Source organism: Varanus komodoensis, unplaced genomic scaffold (assembly GCF_004798865.1).
Source record: "Varanus komodoensis strain SLA01 unplaced genomic scaffold, ASM479886v1 scaffold1, whole genome shotgun sequence".
NCBI lineage: Eukaryota > Metazoa > Chordata > Lepidosauria > Squamata > Varanidae > Varanus > Varanus komodoensis.
The window spans coordinates 96470841-96491737 of record NW_025335268.1 but is presented as its reverse complement, the minus strand read 5'-3'; the positions used below and the strand labels follow the sequence as shown (position 1 = coordinate 96491737).

General features: G+C 46.3%; 1 protein-coding gene across 1 annotated transcript; it reads left to right on the top strand.

The window, feature by feature from the left end:
• Nucleotides 1–553: 553 nt before the first annotated feature.
• TLX1 (T cell leukemia homeobox 1) lies at nucleotides 554–20118 on the top strand. Its single transcript, XM_044450238.1, has 3 exons — nucleotides 554–1079; nucleotides 7154–7355; nucleotides 19896–20118. Exons 1-3 carry the CDS (start codon nucleotides 554–556, stop codon nucleotides 20116–20118), a joined length of 951 nt encoding a protein of 316 aa, XP_044306173.1.
• Nucleotides 20119–20897: the final 779 nt, after the last annotated feature.

Here is a 20897-nt window from a genome sequence, read left to right as displayed (position 1 = left end):
GAGGCCGGGCGCAATGCCTGTACGGCGTAGTAGACCTGACTTCGCACGGTCTATCGGTGCTTGTCAGCCTGCCTGCCGGGGCTCCCCGCTTGGATTTGGCTAGGAGAGAAACAACTCCTCCTCCTCCTCCTCCTCCTCCTCCTCCCCTCCCTCCCTCATTCTTCTTTCTCTCTCCGTTGTCATTCATCCAGCTTCTCCAGGTTCCAACCAATGGGCGAGCAGGGCCTAGCAGCGCCAGGCTTTTGGCTAACGTGATTGATGCCCTTGCAGCAAGGCGAGCGAGGGAGCCCACGGGCGCGTACCTCCCCCCACACCAGCCTCCCTCCCCTCCCTCCCCCCCTCCCCTCCCCCCAGCTTTTCCTCCCTCCACTTCCATCCTCCTTTTTTACCTCTTTGGGAGCAAGTGAAGCGAGACCAGGAAAGCTGCGCGTATTTTTTAAAAATCTCCAGCCTGGAATAGGGAGGAGGAGGAGGAGGAGGTGGGTGGCGGTGGCGGTGGTGGTGCTGGTGGAGGGGGGGAAGTCACCCTCTTCGGGGTGGCTCTCGGCCCAGGATGGATCACTTAGGGGCGCACCACCTCCACCAGAGCCACGCCGAGCCCATCAGCTTCGGAATCGACCAGATCCTCAACAACCCGGACCAAGGCAGCTGCATGATCTCGAGCGCGCGGCTGCAGGAGGCGGCGGACTACGGCCTGGGGGGATGCGTGGTGAGCAGCGCGTACAACACCATGGCCGGCCACTACGGCTCGGCCGGCGGCGGCGGAGGCGGCGGAGGCGGCGGCGGCGGCGGCGGAGGGGGGTCCTCCTCGGCCGGAGCGTACACCAACGGCGGGGCTTGCAGCATGGCTTCGCTGGCGGGCTCCTACAACATGAACCTGGGGGTCGGGGCCATGAACGGGAATAGCCTCGCTTCGGCCGGGGGCGTGATCCGCGTCCCGGCGCACAGACCCCTGGCCGGGGGCGTCCACCAGCCGCTCTCCACCGCCATGCCCACCGTCCCGTCCGTGAACAACCTCACGGGGTTGACGTTCCCCTGGATGGAGAGCAACAGGCGGTACACCAAGGACAGGTTCACAGGTGAGCGAGCGAGCGGGCGGGCAGGCGGGCGGCCGCTTCCCCCGCTTGGCGCCCGGGCGGCCCCGGCCCCCGCGCAAGGCTCCCCGGCTCGGCGGCGGGACGGGGCGGAACGGGACGGGACGGGGCGGGAAGCCGGCGGGCCCGGGCGCGGCGTGCGAGCGCTTGGCCAGCCCCGCTGGGCAGGGCCGAGCACCCGCGCGGGCGGATGGGTCGCAGAGTCGCGGCGGCCCGTTAGGCGCGGGTGCCCGCTGGGGGTGGCGCTCTCCCGGGCAGCGGTCAAGCGCCTCGACTGATTAGCGTTAGGATCGGGACGATGCTTGGCCACAGTGGAGCCGCGAGGGTCTAAATGGGTTGGCACTTGCACGAAAACTTAGGGTTTCACCACCTCGGGCTGTTAAAATGCTTTCGCGCGAAATGAATTGGCGCACAAATAAGCCGCTTCTGCAGCCATTGGTCAGTTATTCAGAGGTACTTAAATTCTGAGCTGACAGATATGGGTAAAAAATAATATTTATTATTTTTACATTAGTAAGAGGATCCAACCTCCCCCCCCCTCCCCTCCGGCAATAGTACAATTCTTTCCCAGTATATAAATAAATCATTCATGATGTAGTGAGATTTTCCCTCACAGGAAACACACACACACACCCTGAAGGTGTGACACATGCATTTCTTGGAAATGTTATAATAATCATTTCTATAGCAACATATAGTGTAGCCAAGACATTTAAAGATGAATGGTAATGTTATTGTAAGATATGCATCTGAATTTACTAAAATAGCTAGGTTTCTAAAACTTGCATTATAGTTCAATTATAATATGGAAAGAATAAATTATATTCTAATGTTCAAGGACACTTGATTTGAAAACCCAAACCAGCACCATTCTTTTTCATAAATAGTGTCATCCACAAGCGCACACATGTTCCCATCCACGAAACACATGCATACAGAAATTTCCTCCATCCAGATGGTGTTACTACAGTGCTGATGTATAATATTGTGAGAAGGAAGAATCTGAACGGAGGCAATGCCCCTGTTGCATGTCTTTTTGGATTCTGCCTTACCTGGTGATCTTCCATCTGTAGATGGGGATTGGCATTGCTGGACTTGTCCTAATGGAAAATGTGAATCAGTGAAGCTGGCAGTTTATGGTCTAGTGGCAAGAATCCAATGCCTGTTCGGGACAGATTCAGGATTGCCTCTTCCCTTTCACTCAAACAATGCAACAATAATATTTCAGTTTTAATATAAACAGTGAGAGCAGAACTTCATCAATAAAGTTCTCATTATCGCATGCATGGATAAGGAATTGATATCCTCAGACTTGTATGTACCTATCTCTGGTCAGGTGGGGCTGTTTGGAGAACCCCAAACAAGATAGGCGGGCAGATAAACATCGGAACCGTTGAGAGTGCGATCCCATATAGACCACTCTATTCTGAAGAAGGCTGCACTGAGTACAATGCAATTTGCGCCTAGTCTTAAGAATTATCCCTGAAATCAACAGAGCTTCCTTTTGAATAGGCAGGCAGAAATTGTGCTACAAGTTAGAATCTTCTCTCAGCAGAAAGAGTCGTGATCCTGCCCATTGAGGCCTGGCATCTCCTTCAATAGAAAAATAGCAAATAGAAACGGGAACTGGAGGCAAACAAGAATCAGGGTATTTTTCCGGGGAGTGCCAGAACAGGAAACACTCATAAGGATTAGAATTTATTCCTGATGATCCAACCAACCATAATCTGTCTGCTGTAGAGTATAGCACTTACTGCGATCTTTCATTTTCACTCTTCCTCATCCAGGCAAAGCTAGAATAGTTTGCTTTACAACCAGGCTTCTGTGGTTCTCTGAATGCATCGCTTTCCCCTAGAGGTGCCCCGTGCATAAATAACCTCCCACCCTACCTGATATTTCTTGTGTGTGTGAATGAGTGTATTTTGAAAGCATTTGCTTGTTCTTCAGAGCTCATCTTTGCAAAGGAGGCCTACCTCGACCTTTCTCATCCACCTTTCTGTAAGCTGGGAGAAAATAAATAGATGCTTGAGATCAGGTGTGCAAATGAGGAGCTGGTAATAAAGGTGATCAAAAATCCCCAATATACCAAACAATTGGACATTGTCTGATAAGATTTGTATCCTTTCTCTCCCCAAAATATTCAGAAGTAAGCCTTACTAAACTCAGTATGATTTATTTCCTGGAAAGCGTGTGTAGGAATGAACCTAAATAAAACATAAAGAAATCAAATAAAGGTATTTTGAAGAACCTGTTTTCTTTGAATGAGTCTGCTGCCGCTAAAGTATAAGTGATAATTCAGATGTCCCAGGGGAGTGAGAATACAATTACCCAAATCAAATGCAGTCCCACCTCCCTTCTGCTTCCAACCCCCACCCCACCCCAATTCCCTAATTTAAAAAATTCCTGTAGAACTTACATATTTACGTACAGTTAACAGACATATTGCCCCTGAAAATACCAGGGATCTGGGGAATAAAATAAGGAATAAGATATATTAATGTCCCATTAAACAGAATGCTGCCAGAACTTCAAATCAGAGACAAAACTCAACTGCATGTATTTTCTCCCCATAACCAACTCTTAAATCAACCTTTTTCATTTTCAGTGCAAATAGCTTTAATATAATATTATCCTTGGGTACAAATATTTAGGAAAATAAATTCCTTATGAGCAATGATCCAAATAGGAGACACCAAGACAAATGGATTTCTATTTTCTTAGCAAAAGGTAGCCCTGTTAGCAATAATGAAAAACAAAGCAAAATAAACCAGAGATCCTCCATTAAGAATAGTGTGCATGGACCGAAAAACTCAACAGTTCACGTATTTTATGATATTTGGTTTGGCCTAATAATGTTTTACCCTAAAAATGATTTTGGTATTGTTTCTTAGAGACACTTGGTGGAACAGATGAATTTTCTATTTTCTTATTTTAGTTTCCACTAGGAAATCCCCAAATCAGAGGATTCTGTTAAAAAAAGATCACATAACATTTTGAGCTAATAAGACCTGAAAATGAAAGGATTGGAAGTAGGCCAGAATGGAAAATGTTAAAATTAAATTAGTTGCCTACAGAAAGTGTTCACTGGAAGCAGTTTGGGGGAACTGGGCTTTGTTCTTGATGGCCCAGCTTATATTGTTAATGCCTATCTTCTACTTTCTCATTTAAATGCAACCCTGCCTCTCTTGTGGGTGGTGGTGGAAATAGATAAATAGCAGTTTTTCCTGTGGCCTGGAAGCACTACATAAATCAGTGTAAATTCCATCCACTTGCATTATTAAATACAATTATCTATACAGAAAAATGCAGAAACTTGGAGAGAAGGCAAGAGAGAGATGTGTCCAGAATTCTATGCATATTTGTTTAAACAAGTCCCACTATGGTTGCGATTCGAGGCATGAACTCTGGCATGAATTCAATTGAATTCAGTGAGACTTACCTTTGAGTAGAAGCAGAAAGCCTCAGGCTGCGCGGGTGTTTACGTTTAATTACAGCGCAGTCTTGGGCATGCTTACTCAGAGGTAAGTCCCAGTACGTTTAATAGCACTTATTTCCCAAAGTTAAGTGTGCTTCCGTTGAAACCCTTGATAATGCACAACTTACCTGCTGCTCCCTTTCTTCTGCAAGCGCTCGAGCAAAGCTTTGCAGGTTTCCAAGCCGTGTTTACTTCGAAGCGCGTCTCGCTGGCTTTCAGCGGGATCTGCTTCCAGGTACGGCTGATCAGAGCCCTAATTTTACTTGCGGCGATACATTTCAGCGAAAAGAAGCATAAACTGAACACTTTGTGTGAAAGCCAGCATTACAGAGGGCTTTGCAGAATCAAAGCCTGGGATCGCAGCAAAAAAAAAAAAAAGCTCGAACTTGTTGCAATGGGGTCGTCGTAAATAAACGGCTGGCATTGATTTGCGTTTTGTGACTGTTGCCAGGCCAGAATGAATGTTGTTGCCCGTTCCCTAGCGCTGATGCCTCACCAAGGCCTTTGGGCCAATAAGAGCACTCACCCTCGTATAGTTAAGTGTTTTATTAGTGAACAACAGCAGTACCCCTTGGACCCGGGATGATCCTCATTTCACCAGTTACTTTGCCTTCAAATCTGGCTCTCCTGGTTATTTCCGCTTTGGATGTGGCATGGGGTGGGGGCAGGGAGAGGGAGGAACCTGAACCCTCCCCAAAGTGAACGTACCTTTACCAAATCAGCAGCTCTTTCCAGGAATCTCTTCCTCACCCATCCTTCCCCCATCTGTTACAAAGGAACGAGATATCCTGCGGCTTGCTCTAAAGGGTGCGAAGTGCCTTATAAGCCATTTCTAAAAGTTTTGCTGAAGGGGGCGTGCGTGGTGGGTAGGAGCGTGTGGCTGAGCACACTTGTGGAAACGGGCCTTTGAACATGGAAATTCTGCTTTCCATGCTCAAGGGCCCATTCCTTCCCTGGCAGAGGAGAGGGTAAATCCAACTCCATTGGTAAATTTTGGGGTGATTTTGCAGGATATCCAGAAGGGTTCTGAAATCTCAATTGTTTAACAATCGCCACCTCTAGAAGGCTTCCTACTACTACCAAACACAAAATTATAAATAAATACGTGTGTGAGAGAGATGTTTTTATTATTCCACTGTTCTCTTTCATGGATTCCAAGGCTGCTTATGTAATCCTTCTCCTCACTGCCATTTTATCTTCACAACCACACAGGGGGTGCGTTAGTCTGAGAGTCAGTGACTGGCACGGAGTCATCAGTCAGCTTCTTGGCCGAGCGGAAACTAGAGTTCCCAGTCCAAGCCCAGCGCTCTGACCACGCCGCCACCCTGGCTTCTAAAATGAAGTCATCCTGGGGGTGGGCAGGGATGGACCAGGGATGGAAATTTGTGCGAGAGAAGGGCAAGCTCTTTTTTTAATGCACGCACTGAAATTCCTGGAGGAGCATTGGTTCAGGGACACTCGGCTTCCTTCTATCCAAGGCTGCAATTTGAATCTCGCTTGCTGAGGGCGGGTTTACCCTACAAGCGAACATGCGTACGATTGCATGTCAAGGGTGTGATTTGCCCCCCACAGCACTATTCCTGGTAGATGGACTTTGGGATCCGAGTGAAAAACAGAGTCGACCCCACAAGCTTGAAGGCTGCCTCCTCTCCCAAGAGCCCGCTTGAGCTTCCGTCCCGATCCTCCGAAGCGCTCGTGGGCTGGGACTGAAGCCCTGGCAGTGTCCAAGGGGACTTTGGTTCCATTGACAGTTTATTTGATCCGTGTTGTTTTGCAAATGAGTGCTTACCCACCCAGAGACTCTGGGACTGGCCAAGCTTATAAATACAAGTATGTAAATAAATAAATGAGGGCAAAACTCTGTTCGTGTTTAGGCAGAAAGAAGTTCCACAGCTCCAGCACTTGCAGATGGCAGGGGAATGCTGGGAGTTGAGGAGCTTTTTCCTGTCTGAACGTGCCTAGAATTTGTACTCTTAATTATACACACACGCCAGACTATGCAAATCATCAGAAGGTAAGAAGAGCCTTGCTGGCCCAGGCCGAAAGTCCATTTAGTCCTGACACTTCCTCATGCAGGGCCAACCGGCTGCCCACTGGATCCCATAAGCAGTACACGAATGCAGCAGCCCTTCCCACCCGTGTTCCCTTGCAACTGGCGCGCAGAGGCGCACTGGCTCTGATGCTGGAGGCAGCAAAGAGCCATCAGGACCAGTAGCCATGGACAGCCTTCCAGGAATTTGTCAGGATGTCACTCTTCAGACGAGGAGTAATTTGGAGGTGCCAGCCGCTTCCCTCGGTGTGTTTCCCGATGCGGGGTGGTGGTGGTGATGGCATGCCTTCGAGGGACTAGGACCCCCCCCCATCCGCTGTGCTCTGTTCCCCCCGCTCTCCGCCCACTCCCCCCCCCCCCGCCCAGCCTCGTTCTCTCAACGACCCATGTGTCCGTCCGTCCGTCTGTCCTCTGCCGACGCTTGTGGAGCCCCGCCTGATCATGTCACCGCTTGCTTCTTTACCCCCCACTCCCCGCTCGCCCTGTCTCCCACTCCAGTGGCCCTCTCACCGTTCACTGTAACACGCCGTATAGGTCACCCCTACCAGAACCGGACGCCTCCCAAGAAGAAGAAGCCCCGCACCTCCTTCACCCGCCTGCAGATCTGCGAGCTGGAGAAACGCTTCCACCGGCAGAAGTACCTGGCCTCCGCCGAGCGGGCGGCTCTAGCCAAGGCCCTGAAAATGACCGACGCCCAGGTGAAGACGTGGTTCCAGAACAGGAGGACAAAGTGGAGGTGAGCGCCGGCGAGGCCGGGAGCGGAGCGGGCGTGCTTGAGGAGGAGGAGGAGGAGGAGGAGGACACAGACCCGTGCATGGCGAGCCAGAAGCCCCGCAACCCCCAGCGTGGAGAGAGGATTGCGGGATGTTCCCCTGGCCCTGGCCTCTTCTGGTGCTTAGCCAGGCCTGAGCCCCGTTCAGCTCAGCGGGGTTCTCCTCCTTCACAGCTTCCAAACTGGGGTCAAAAGGTCAGGATGGGTCACTTCCCAGCAAACTTTCCCCCCTGTCCGTGCAGTGGTGTGCGTGGAGAGGGGGTGCTGGGGCGTGGAGTCTTGGAATGGGTTTTCTCTTTGCCTGAACCTGCCCCGTTTCCCAGGAAGGTGCCCATCGTGACTGGGAGGCCTGCTGGGCTTGTGTCGAGTCATTCTTGGAGCGTCTGTGTGTGTGGCGCGACAGTGGCGCCACGGTATTGACTACCGCATCTTTCCCCGGCGATGAATGGGAGGGTTTTGTCCCTGTTTAATGTACCTCTGTACACTGGGGTACGCCCAGGAGGTTTGTTGAATAGATTAGGACCCTGAGGCTTGAGTCACTCATCCGCCTGAATAGTTTTTAATCCATCAAAGAATCTGTTACGTGTATCCTTCTATATGTACATCATCAAAGATGTCTATAACACTTTTTTATTAATGTGTTTTCTATCTATCATAGGGTATTGTTTAAGCTATCTATTATCTCCGCCTGCCTACCTTCCACCACCTCTTCTCCATTAAGTATATTTTGCTCAACATAAACTCATGTGGCTCCTCCTCTTTCTGGGTGTGGGAGCCTCCTTGTCTCAAGGTTATTTATGCACCTCGGTGACTTCAAGTATCGCACAATGATGGAGAGCGAGTGGGGGGAGCCCTGCCTGAGGGTTTTTTATTAATGTGTTTTCTATCTATCATAGGGTATTGTTTAAGCTATCTATTATCTCCGCCTGCCTACCTTCCACCACCTCTTCTCCATTAAGTATATTTTGCTCAACATAAACTCATGTGGCTCCTCCTCTTTCTGGGTGTGGGAGCCTCCTTGTCTCAAGGTTATTTATGCACCTCGGTGACTTCAAGTATCGCACAATGATGGAGAGCGAGTGGGGGGAGCCCTGCCTGAGGGTCTGTGGCCGCTGGGCCTTGGCCCCAAAACGTTCATTGGAGTCCTGACTGTCTGAGAGATCCCCTGCCCTACCGCCCTGCTGTCCATGGGCTCTCGCGGAGGACCTCTCACATGGTATCCAGCACCCATCCCCAGATTAGCTGGCTGTTTGCAACATGTGCTTCACCTTCGGCTCACCCGTCTTTTAGTCATTCTGTATTATTTTTTTTGTCTGATATGAAATGCTCTCCACTTGCCTGACCATGTATCTCCTTTTACAAATAGGGATGTCCTTGGGAGACTGGGCCCTTTAAACCCACACCCACACACAGGATTTACAGCATATGTAAAACAGTGTATACCTTTTCGTACATTTTTTGTACTGTGGCCCAGAGCCCCAGCTCTTTTCAGTAGCTTGCAGGTCTTCCTGTGCATGGATCATCCACCTGGATGTTGGGAAAGATGGGAATGATGGGATGCCTTGTCCCCTGGGTGCCAGGTCAATTGTCAGGTGTGTTGCTCCTCAGCCGCTGTCTCACCGTTGCCCAACACTGGAAGCCAGAAATTCCAGTGGCCTATTTTAAGCTTGTGATGAGCAGAATCAGTGGGGGAGAAGGGAATGCTGGCTCCAGCCCCAAGTCCCCCGTGGACTAGGCAGTTTTCACATTGCTTCAGAAAAGCTGGAGAGAGAGCCAGTGGGCTGGTCACGGAAGGCAGGGTCAGGTTGGTCATCCTAGTGGCAGCAGGAACAAACCCTGAAGAATCTTTGTATGGAGTGGGCCCCGCAAGGTGGACAGGACATCCGGCCTTAGGAAGTGAGTGAAGGCTTTTGAGCCCCCGCCAAGTCCCTGGGGAGATTCTTTCCCAGCCTTTGTCTGCCAGCACAGAACAGGTCTGAGCCAAGACGGCTTTGCCAGGGATGCAGTTTGGGACTACTTCTTCTCTAATATTAGTGTAGAAAGCGAGCTGTCATTTTTTTCATGAATGTGAAAAATTATCCAGGGCAAAGTGGTAGGTTTCCTCCAAATGTGTTGGATTACAAGCTCCCTCAGCCCCAACAACACCAGCAGAGGTTGTGGTGATGGGACGTGTAGTCCTGGAAGGTGCTGGGTTGGAGAAGGCTCTTAGATTCAATCCAGTCTAATCCTAGCGAAGGAAAAACATCACCACTGGGCATCTGAGGACCAGCGGCCAGCAGCTTGACTCCAGTCCATATTCTGTACACTCCTGGGCACTAATTCACTCTTTACCTAAGAGCACTTCCATAGGCTGCTGCACTGCTAAGCGCCTAGATGCCCAGGGCCCAGGCAGCCCACTGTTCCTATGGAGTAAGTGGTTTGCTGGAAAGAAAGTGTTTGTATGGTTCCCACAGCCCCATGAGAAACCAGAACTGAATTGGAGTCTCTTAATGGAATAACCCAGTTTCTAGTTTTAACAGAAGAAGCAGTATTTCCATCACAAGAAGTTTCAAATAACCAACAGGGGGTCATGTATTAATATCCTTTTATAACAGATTAATCCAGTATGCATACTTGGAACCTTAATGTACACTTGTTTAAAACGTTTTTAAAAAGTGATTTGGGGTCTCCTGATCTTTAAGCAGTCGCAAAAAGGGCAAAACTTGCTTTTACTGTGAGTATAGAAAGTGAAGGCCAATCGTTCTTTAACTAGAATTACAGATCTCTTTATGGTATCCTTATTCTCCTAAGGTGTTGAGTTTTCACAACATGAAGGACATTTCAGGTCTCAACCCCATTTAAACAGATATATTCAGATGCTTGGAAGTGGCTTGAAGTTCTTCAAGTTCAAGACCATGATTTGCAGGGGGTGGGGAAATGACAAAGAGTTTAAACCTTAGTGAAACCCTTGTTCCTAAGGCTTTTCTTAAAGATTTGAAGATGAATGTGTGTGTAGGGGAGACAGGGGGGAGTTCCTTTTGCAATTCTGCAGTTCCTTCAAAAGTCTTACATTTGCTGACTGAGCCATCCCTGAATGTGGTTGAGCTAACCATGTGAAAGATAAAATTAAGGCAAGACTTGGGTTCATGTTCATGTTCCCATTTAAATAGAAAACAATTCTTAAAAGAAGCTGTGTTCAACACACACAGAGACATTTCAAAATTATTCATTTATTGCAACTGAAACCATTTTAATAGAACAAGTCAGTGTCCATTTGGACTGCTTGTGTGTGTGTACTTCCCTGTAGCTTGAATTGCATGATAGTAAAGGCAAGGGTAGACACCCACTGCTGATAGACGGGGTTCCTCTCCTAAATCGTAGGAGAGGCTCCTCCTGCTTGAAGGCTATCCAACTTTTTACTGCCTAGGACAGTTCTAGGTGGGGTTTCTCTTGCTCTGTCCTGCAATGCCAGCCACTGTAATGAGGTACAATTTACAAGGGACCCCAAAATATACCTAGGTATATTTTGTGCCAGTGCTTCTCCTGCACCTCAGTGCTGGTTGTAGAAGGCTAAGGAGGCTATACTTTGGCTGCAATTCAAGAGTCAGGTTTACAAATTCCATCAACTACATCTCCCCACCACCAATTGAGTAGAGGTAAGATTAATATCACTAATTTTGAACAAATGTAAACACAAATCTTTTTTTACTTTCTTAATATTAGTGGTTTAGATCCAGACTTAGTTATGTTTTGGGTAAATCTGTTGAAATCAATGAGACTCAGTCCTGACACAAGTCCAGCTGATTTCAATTGGTCTACCTGAAGCATGGCTAAGTGTGAATTTCACTCAGTACATGTTAGGCTGTGTGTGCACTAAAGTAGCTCTTTGTGACCAGGAAGCACAGGGTAACTATTTGGGGGCACATGTCTTGCTCCCTGTTTTAAGAAGACTTTTTAATGATCCAAGTGCCTTAAACTATGTGGTTTGAGCAAAAGAGTTAACTGGTGGATGGGATCAATCCATACATCCCTTTCTTCACTTAGAACAAGGAAAAAATGTTAATTGCTGTGCTATTTCCTTTCCACTGGAATCAATTGCATGAAAAATACTTTCTAGTTCCTTTTTGATTGTCTTATTGCTGGGTGGCTTTTGTTTCATTTTAAAAATAATAGTAATCTGCTTTAAGAACTTATATAGTTCCAAAGTATTCCAGAAATCATATTAGGTTTGCAAAGGTGCACCCACTTACCTGGGAGTAAACCTTACTGAATTCAATGGGACTTGCTCCTTCAGTAGTCACACTTACCATTGTGCTGTAAGTCATTCATACTAGGTTTAACTTGTAATACAGGAAAGAGCCATCTTTCTTCCTCTAGTTCTTCTAAAAGCTCAGTGGAATGATTCTCTGCATCTGAATGTGAGAACTTGTGAACCACCCAGGGAGCCTTCTGGATGATGGGCAGTGTAGAAATATAATTAATTTAATTAGATTTACTTGAACATGTACCATCTTCAGGAACACACGTGTAACAGTAATCCACTTTCGAGTTGGTCTGATAGCCTACATGTGACATGCTGTACTTAAAGGGCCTATGTTTATTGATTTATTTTTATTTGTATCCAACTTTTTTCTAAAATATATATGAAAATAACATAGAACAAAACAAGAATCCCCCCAATAAAATACAAAATTAATCTGAGACCAATAGCATAAATCAAATAACAATTCACATTACAAATTGAAAATAGGAATGTGAGCAAGCTCATTAAGACAATCCTTAACTGAGCCAAAGGAAAGACTGATATGCTTCTCTGGGGGGAGGATTCTGTGAGGTCAGTACCACAAACAAAACATCAGGAAGGAGCACTTTCCTGGGAAGGCAGGACTTTAAGATGCTCAGGTCATAAGCCAGTGGCTGGAGTTGAGAGGGGTTGAAGTCCATGGACTGCTTACTCAAGCAAGTCTTCCCAGTGTATCCAAATGGGTCTTCCTCCTTCCTCTTTGTGTGTTCAGATCACAGGCTAAGAAAGGGACAGGTTAATTCAGGAGGAACTGCACTACTTCTGCCATTAACAGTCCAGCTTTGGAAGCCAGGAAAGGGAAGGCCCGGCCACGGAGCCTCCTTTTTTCCCTACGCCTGAAAAACGAGCCAGGGGTAGCAAATTATTCCTCGGGTCCAGATCAATCTTTCTCTCCCCCTCCTCTGGAGGCTCGCAAGGATAAATGTTAAGACAAAACAGTCCCTTTCAAAAAGATCTGACAATATCACTATAGAATAAACTACGTAAAGTGGAATCCATTCCTTAAATAATACCATCGGCTTAAGAAAAGGGGGGGGCATATAACTTTTGAAAAATCAGTCTGAGGCAGGACATCCGTCGCTGGAGGGTGGCTGGGGGGGTGACTAAATGAGTTTCTTTCTTGATTACTAGTCGTGCATTTGCGATGCTTTCCCTCGGGCAGTAAAAGCGTTAGGAGAGGAAGGAAGAGATATCCCACAAACAGAAGTCCCTTTGGAGTGCAACCAATGTTAGTTCTACTTAAAGTAGATCCATTGACAGGAATGGGACTGAGGCGAGACTAACACTGCCCGTGTCGCTAGGATCTGTTATATTTTACTGACCCGCAGATGGATGGAGCTCGGCCGTCGACGCTAATAGGAATGAATGGACTCCGACCCAAGGTGCAACACGACCTTGTGCCCGCTTACGCGGAGGCAAGCCATCGCGGGTGTAAGAGTGCGGCTTTGCGGTACGAGTCTAGCTGTGCTAGGCCCGATGAGTTCAACGGGAATTACTCCCAGCCAAAAAAAGGGAACTTAGCCGCGGCTCATGCACAATCTTACGCATTGCACTGGGATTTAGGCCTCAGTTGCGCACGCAGTCGTACGGAGCCCAGTAGACCTTACCTCTGGGTGAGCTGAGCGCCCATAGGATTGCCCTGCTAGTTGCTGGAACTAACTTGCTTTAGCCGGGACAAATGCTGCTTTTTCTTACTGACTCCCAGCCCTCTTGCGCCTGGATGCGCCTTGTCCCGGGAGACGCTGGATGCTGGCCCTAGGAAGCGCTGCAGGAGTTTGCCTCTTTGCAGGGAAGGCGGCGGCGGCGGCGGCGGCTCCGTGGAAGAGCGCGGCCCAGGGCCTGCCTCCCCGTCGCGACCGGGAAACAAATTGGAGGAGGCCACGTGGCCCGTTTGCCTTTTTCGTGCCTTGGCTCAGGTCCGTGCTGTCTCTCTTTCTCTCCCTGACAAATTGCACCTTTCGCCAGCCAAGTACTGTTGCTGAGAAAAATGCCCCGGACCGAAATTAATATCTGTTTACCTTAATTATAAACACCAGCGACACAAAAGGGGGGGCTTTATATACTAATTCAAAAGAGTTATTAAATATGCATCAGGAATAAATTTGTGGCAGAAGGAAAGCTGGTGCATTATACATACAACTTTTTTTTTTTAGAGAATGATTGGAAGGCGCTTTAGAGGCGCGTGTCACGCTTTACACGTGACACACGCCCACGCACGAGCACATGTAACCGTGTTTGTAGGCATACGTGCACAAAGCCAGTTTAACCAAAGGTCAACATGCTTAGGCTGTGATCCTGTACGCACACTGGAGTAAGGATCGTTGAATGCAGTAGGATCTTTGTCTGAGTAGACTAGTATGGAATTGCTGTTTTAAGAGTGCAATTTGACACGTCTTCTCAGAAAGAATCCCATTGAGTACAATGGGGCTGCGGGGTAAATGGCCATAGAACTACCACCTAAAGCACATTGATTTCTGTGGGATAGTGAAAGTATGCCTAAATGTATCCATCCGAAATCAATGGGGTTGCCGAGTGCTTAGCTGGGAGGTAGTAGGAAATATTCTTTTGCTTCCCTCTTAGTTGTGTGGGGCTGATTTCCTTTAAACTTGTCCGTTATGTTTTTACTGTCTGTATGAATTAAATTAAGAGGTGTCTTCAAATGGACCCACGGCTCCTGTGTTGTTAGCTTCACCAGATGGAATGCAGCAGCAGCAGCAGCAGGAAAGGAAATAATATAATTAAAAGCAGCTCGGTAATTACAGGACCAGTATCTGCGTGCGTGCGTGCGCGCATGCGCACGCGCACATGTGCTTTAAAAGGATAGCTTTTGTGATATAGGAAGTGAGTCACTGAATGTATTATTCAAGAGTAGCCTGGGACAATGTATAAAGAACTGCTTCTCCTTGTACATCCATTACTTCAATGGCAATACTGTGTTTTACAGCAGCCTTTTCCAATATGATACACTCTGTATGTTTTAGACCACAACTCGAATCATTCCTCACCATTGGCCATAGTGGCTGGAACTGATGGGAAATGTAATCTACCACATCTGGTTTCGCCTCATGGGAAACGTTGTTTTAATAGATGATGTTAATGAGTCCACACTCAGGTCCATTACACTGTAGCAAAACCATAATACATATATTTGGAGGCAGGATCTAACCCATGTTAAGCCGTTCTAAGGGCCTACTAGTTTCAATGACAAGAGTAGTACTTGGGCTTACTTGGGAGTAAGCTCCCCTGCAGTCAGCAGGTTTAGACTGCATATCTTTCTGGACATTAGTGGGACTTGAACATCATCTTAGTTGTGGCTAGAACATGTACATCTGAATTTGATTTTCAGTATAATGCCCCTTCTTAAACAACTTCCATAGGAAGCACCTTTGAACTCACTGGGACTTACTTTTTCCTCACTAAAATGTGTTTTCAGATTGGGGCATAATTTAAAATGCAGTGTAAGCACTAGTCATAAATCATGGCAACTGCTAGCTTTTCAGTATAATGAGAGTAAAAAAAAAATCTCCAGAATAAGGCCCTGATGTACTACATGGCTCTTTCTCTCCTCCAAATCTCCAAAACCATTCTGGTTTCCAGAGCAGAATTAGTCATTTTCTTATGTTGCGAGAAGCTAAAATATGCACTTTTCACTGCCACATTATTAGACGGCTGTAGCCATAAACCTTGTAGGGCTAGTGGGATCACATCAAACTAAACCAGCATTGCAGTCAGTAACTGTTTTATATCATTACTAAAACTCTAATGGTTTATGAGCTGAAGCACAGTCAGATCAATACCAATAAAGATAATAAAAAGGAATCTTCCATAGTTTCATTGTAAACTGATTTCCCAAACAATTTATTACCAAGTTAGAGAAAAGTGGAGGGAGTTGATAGATTGATAGACAATAAATCAGCCAACCTCCTAATGCCGTTCAAAGTGAGTTGATAAAAAGATGGTGGGGGGTGGGAGTCAGATGCTTTTGTGTATGCATATGCATGGCTGAGAGACAGAGATCTATGGAGAATGATTAAGCAGTGGGTGTGGATCTGGTGTCGCCCTCCTATCCACCATCATGCTGCTGTCCTTAAATCTAAACCATTCTGACCTAAGGTTGGGAGTACTGGATCCTGCTACGCCTAACTCTACATCATGTTGGGGGAGGTAGGCTAGCTGGTGTGTCTTTTCTTCTGTGCCTGAGCTCCAACTTCTTCGAGCCTTCTTTTATAGCTAAGCTGCTTGTCAGAAATTGTTCATTTTGTCCCAGAGAAAGAGCAGTTGGATTGACAACTGGCTTTTCATGGATGGAAAGGCTCCATTCACAGAAGATGCTTCTGCCTGATTTCAGGCAGATCTTTCCTACACCAGAGTTCACCCCATTCACTAGGGTCCCCTGACCCTCAGTGTCACATATGCAGGGAAGCCTCCTCCCACCTGCTTGACTGCACATACCTACATCTGAATCCAAGCCAGCATATAAAAGAGGCAACTTGTAAGTTTACACTGTATATGTTTGCGTTGAGAAAAGGCGAGTAAGAATCTTAGCAACCCTTGGTAGGATTAGTAAACATGTGGCATATGATCTTTTTAGAATTCAGTCTATTTCACCTGGACAATCTCCTGAATGGGGTATATATAGACTTGTGGTCTGCATTAAAGGCAGAAATGGTAGCGTACCTGTTGAGGAGCCACAGTTCAGCAGGGTCCACTGACCAGGGCCTCTAAGAGTTGCTCCTCCTCTTTCCCATCTCAGCCTCCTTGCTCACCTCTCCTTGGTTCAGCCAAAGAATGGCGGTGACAAGGAGAGCAGGAGATGGCCTGGGCTTTTTGCCTGCCAGACAAGCAAGTGGCAACAGTGATGAGAAAAGGCATAGGGAGCAATAGCGGGCAATGATGCTGAGAAAGCAGACACACTGACGGAGGGCCCATGGAGGGTGCCTTGCGCAAAATCCTGGAGGTGGCGCTGCATAGACCTGCCTACTCAGGTCTATGCAGGATCTGCATAGACCTGCATATTATGAAGCGGATGCAAGTCCATGGACATCCAGGCGATGATTAAGGTTGAGAAGGGCTTGTGATGACATGAGCTTTCATGAATAGCTTTCATGAAATCTTATGTCGTTGATAAATCAGTCCATAGTTTATGACACACCTGCCCTACACACTTACGGGTGCCCTCCAGATGTGTTGGACTACAACCCCATCATCCCTGAACTGACATGACTGATTCCGAATGGGGATTGTAGGTCTTCTAGAGGGCGCCATCCTGGGGAGGTTGGCTTATGCACTGTCATAACCATGATTTTATGCCACAATAAATCACTTTGCTACATTTATACTAAGGGCTCTTTGCCCTGTACCAATAGTGCAGTTAGTTTATTAATGCACAACCCTAACATAATACTTTGAAGGTTTATAAAACAAATATTTTGAAAATCCTCTTAAATGTCATTCGGAAAAAACCTCACTGAGGCCTCAGTTCATCTACATCTTTTCTACTCACAAATTACCTTCCTTTAAAGATCCCCATGCCCTTTCAGTTGGTGTATGGTAGGGGACATCCCTGCCCATTTGCCTAGTCATGAATTTAGAGAGTTAGATTCAAGTAATGTTTGTGAACCAATCCTGTACTCTTGACACAGAAAATCTATTGACTGATGATGCCATCTTTCTGCACCATCTGCTGCTGCAATTGCAAATTTACCTTCTTTCACTACCTTTGCCTTGGACAACATATATTCTGTGATGTTTGTACTTACTTTCTGTGACTTATTTTGCAGAATTTACCTTCTGTTGCTCCTTGGCTTTATGGGGCTAAATCCAGACTTAGTTAAGTTTGGAGTAGTGCCCCCTGGCCATCTGAAAGCCCATTGATTTCAATGGACCTACTCTAAGAATATAAGTATGGATATCATATTGTCAAAAGTGGTGTGCGTACAATTACTGCAACACTGAAGTAATTTGTGTTCTTAAAGTCCATGCTACCAATTTCTAAAGACTTGAATGATCTTGAAAGTGAATACGTATGCCAAAATCTTCATCCACTCAGAGTCTTTTCTCTGTCCCCATTCCTACCCTGCTAAGTGACAGAATAATTAACCCTTGAAGTCATATATGATGGAAATAACTTTATTGGTCAGGTACTGTGATTTGAGGTTGGACCCAGGATCTGCTTTCAATAGATGGAAGGACTCTACTGCTAGAAGTTGCCTCTGCTGCTTTGGTGGACACCTTTCCCCTCCTATCATGGCTCCGGACGTTCAACAGGACACTACAACACTGTGAAGCCTTTCTGGAGGAGCTGCTGTGGGGAGGAGACGGTGGGAAATCTGATCCCACGAACCCAGTGGCACACATCTGAATCTCGCTCAGATTTAGAGCACAGCACTTTTTTAAAAGGACTGTTGTCACCAGGCATGTTGCCATTAGGAAATAATGTCAGAGTATTGAGGGCAACTGTTATTTCCTCCACGTGGTTACAACCATAGGGAAGCTCTCCGTGGAACTTTTCTTTCAAATGGCAGGTTTAATTTTTTCTATCCTACTGAAGCCTTGTCTTCAGTGTACTGTACTTCATTTCTTTTAAAAGAAGAGAGATAGATGACAGGAAGCAATCCTATAGACTCGTCTGTTCAGGGACAAGAAGTAGTTTCTCAGTGGTGTAGGCACTCTTAGAGGAACTGTGGTTTGTTTTTGCTCCATTTTTTCCAGCTCTCTTATTGAAAACAAAGAAAAGAAAGTGTTTCTACACACAATGCACAAGTCACTTAGGAAAGTACTGCCTCTGCAATGGTTATGGGTTTAGATGGTGTTAGAAGAGGAACAGGTTTATCAGTGGGCATTACCTATGAGAGTTAATGGAACCTCCATGTTCAGAGGCAAGATGTCTGTGTCAGGGCTTCCTGGAGGCATCTGGCTGACCACCAATGGAAACGGCAGCTGAGATAATACGGACTGAGAATCTGCAGTTTGCGAAAAGAGTAGGGAAATATTGTTTGTGAGACCTGCCAATCTCCACCAGCCAGAGTTAGCCTTGTTATTCCTGTTTACCTGCTCTTAACTTGGAGCATAGGTGAATGGGTTGGCCAGGGTTCCCAAAGTTTTTGGGGTGGTGTGTACAATGGAAAGTTGAGAGTGCTTTGTGGACACTCTCATAACATGGTTGTGTCATGGTAGGCATTATTTCTGTGAAGGCCCGCTGCTGAGACTAAAAGAAAAGGAGTTCTCTCAAGAACCTAACTACAAAGCAGAGGTGAGTTCTGAGCTGCCAAACAGAAAACTGATGAATGCAAATAAAAATAGTGCTGGAGGGCCATTTTTCCAGCATGTCAGCTTCCCAGTTAAAGTAAAATTTAGAAACAAATAAAATTGAGATCAGGAGAGACAGGAGCCTAGTAGGCATCTGGAGTGGTGTCCATGGGCATAAGGTTGGAGACCCCCAACCTAGGCAAAAGTGGGTAAGACCAGGTCTTATAGCAAGACAAAGAAATTGAATCAACCCCAGAGCTCTGTCAAAAGGACATATTTCTTTAAATCAGTGGAAAACAATGGATGAAATGTAAGGCTACAGGCTGTAAAACAAATAAATACTAATTGAACTATATAGTATAGAATAATACAAATTGTATGATATAGTTCTATACTATCTACTAAAAGTGGACTTAATCATTCACAGAGTATCTGCATCTGACATTTAGTACAGCATAGGTTAATTAATACACAGGTGGTTCATAAATGCACTCAAGGAGAATATCTTGTGCAAACTTACTCTAGTTTTTATCTCTGGAAATTCAGGAGGGTGAACAGGCCAGATCTCCTTCGAGACACTTAATATACAAACAAGAGATTCTGCCTTTAGCACCTGCCAACAACCCAGTGAGGTGGGCTCAAAGGTGGGAGCAGGAATTATTTTCTGGGTTTCCTGCCAGCCTGGAGGGATTAATGGAGAGGGGGGGGGGGAGCTTCCTTGGTATAACCATTGGGAGGGGGTTGCTGGAGATGTGGCTGCTTGGCTTTGCTTGCTCTGGAAGACGTCCTTGGAATTTTTCTATCACACATGCTTACTCACCTGCAGATATCTGGAACTTTTATTACGTGAGCTGAGCTTGTGATATGTTGGAACAAGGAGCAACTTTTTAAAAGAAGGGATGTCTACAAATTCTACTTTCATTTGCTTTTTGTTGTGCAGCTGAAATCTGATCTGATCTGCATATTTCTCCCAGGCGGCAAACTGCAGAGGAGCGGGAAGCAGAGAGGCAGCAAGCCAATCGCATCCTCATGCAGCTCCAGCAGGAGGCCTTTCAGAAGACCATCAATCAGCCCATCCAAGCAGACCCCATCTGTGTTCACAACTCTTCCCTCTTTGCCCTGCAGAACCTCCAGCCATGGTCAGATGACTCGACCAAGATCACCAGCGTTACTTCTGTAGCTTCTGCCTGTGAGTGAAGCCATGGCACTTTGCTTATGCATGGACGGTTGTTTTACAAAATCCCCAGCCTTCTTCAACACTGCTAGTGGAAGAAGATCTATTGCCCATAGAGGGAATGAACCTGCAATTGGACAATGTCCCCTGCAAGCTAATACTCTGTTAGTGAGTAAAATGCCTGCATGATGATCCCTCAGAATATGCTAAGAAAGGGCATCACTGTCATTTATCTTTGAGCTTGTAAGACCAGATACTGTAAGACTCTTTTAGGGAGAAAACAGGCATTTGCAAGATTCAGATCATTCAGTTTGCTGGCAACATAGGATTTCTCCTCTCATATAAATGTTTTAGATGGATCATTTTAAAGCAAAATGACTATTCCAGTTTGATGGAGAATTAGAAATGTCTTCTAACAACCCCTGCCGGGGCCCGTTGCCCCAAAGACATCGAGATTAAACAAACAAGATTTGCCACTTCTTTATTTTAATTTTCACAGATGAATTATTTGGGCCTCCTTTCTTTTACTTATTCTCTCCCAGCTGAAGGAAAGAAACAGGAATTATTGTTGAATGTAAATGTCACATTACAAACCGTTGTGTGAAGGCTGTGAACAGTTTCCCTGGCTACCAGACTCTGCATTGATCAACTTATATTTTAATAACTCTGAGGCATTTGTAGCATTTTTGCAGGAGTAATGCAGTTTCCCTTGATGGATTATTTTGGTATCATTTATGATATTGTTCAATATTTTATTTACCTTTGCTCAAGAAGTCAGCTTTGCATTGGGGAAAAAAGAACG

Coding starts and splice junctions, on each gene's coding strand:
- TLX1 (XM_044450238.1), top strand. CDS start 554: ATGGATCACTTAGGGGCGCACCACCTCCACCAGAGCCACGCCGAGCCC. Junction 1,080..7,153: donor CACCAAGGACAGGTTCACAG/GTGAGCGAGCGA, acceptor CACGCCGTATAG/GTCACCCCTACCAGAACCGG. Junction 7,356..19,895: donor AACAGGAGGACAAAGTGGAG/GTGAGCGCCGGC, acceptor TATTTCTCCCAG/GCGGCAAACTGCAGAGGAGC.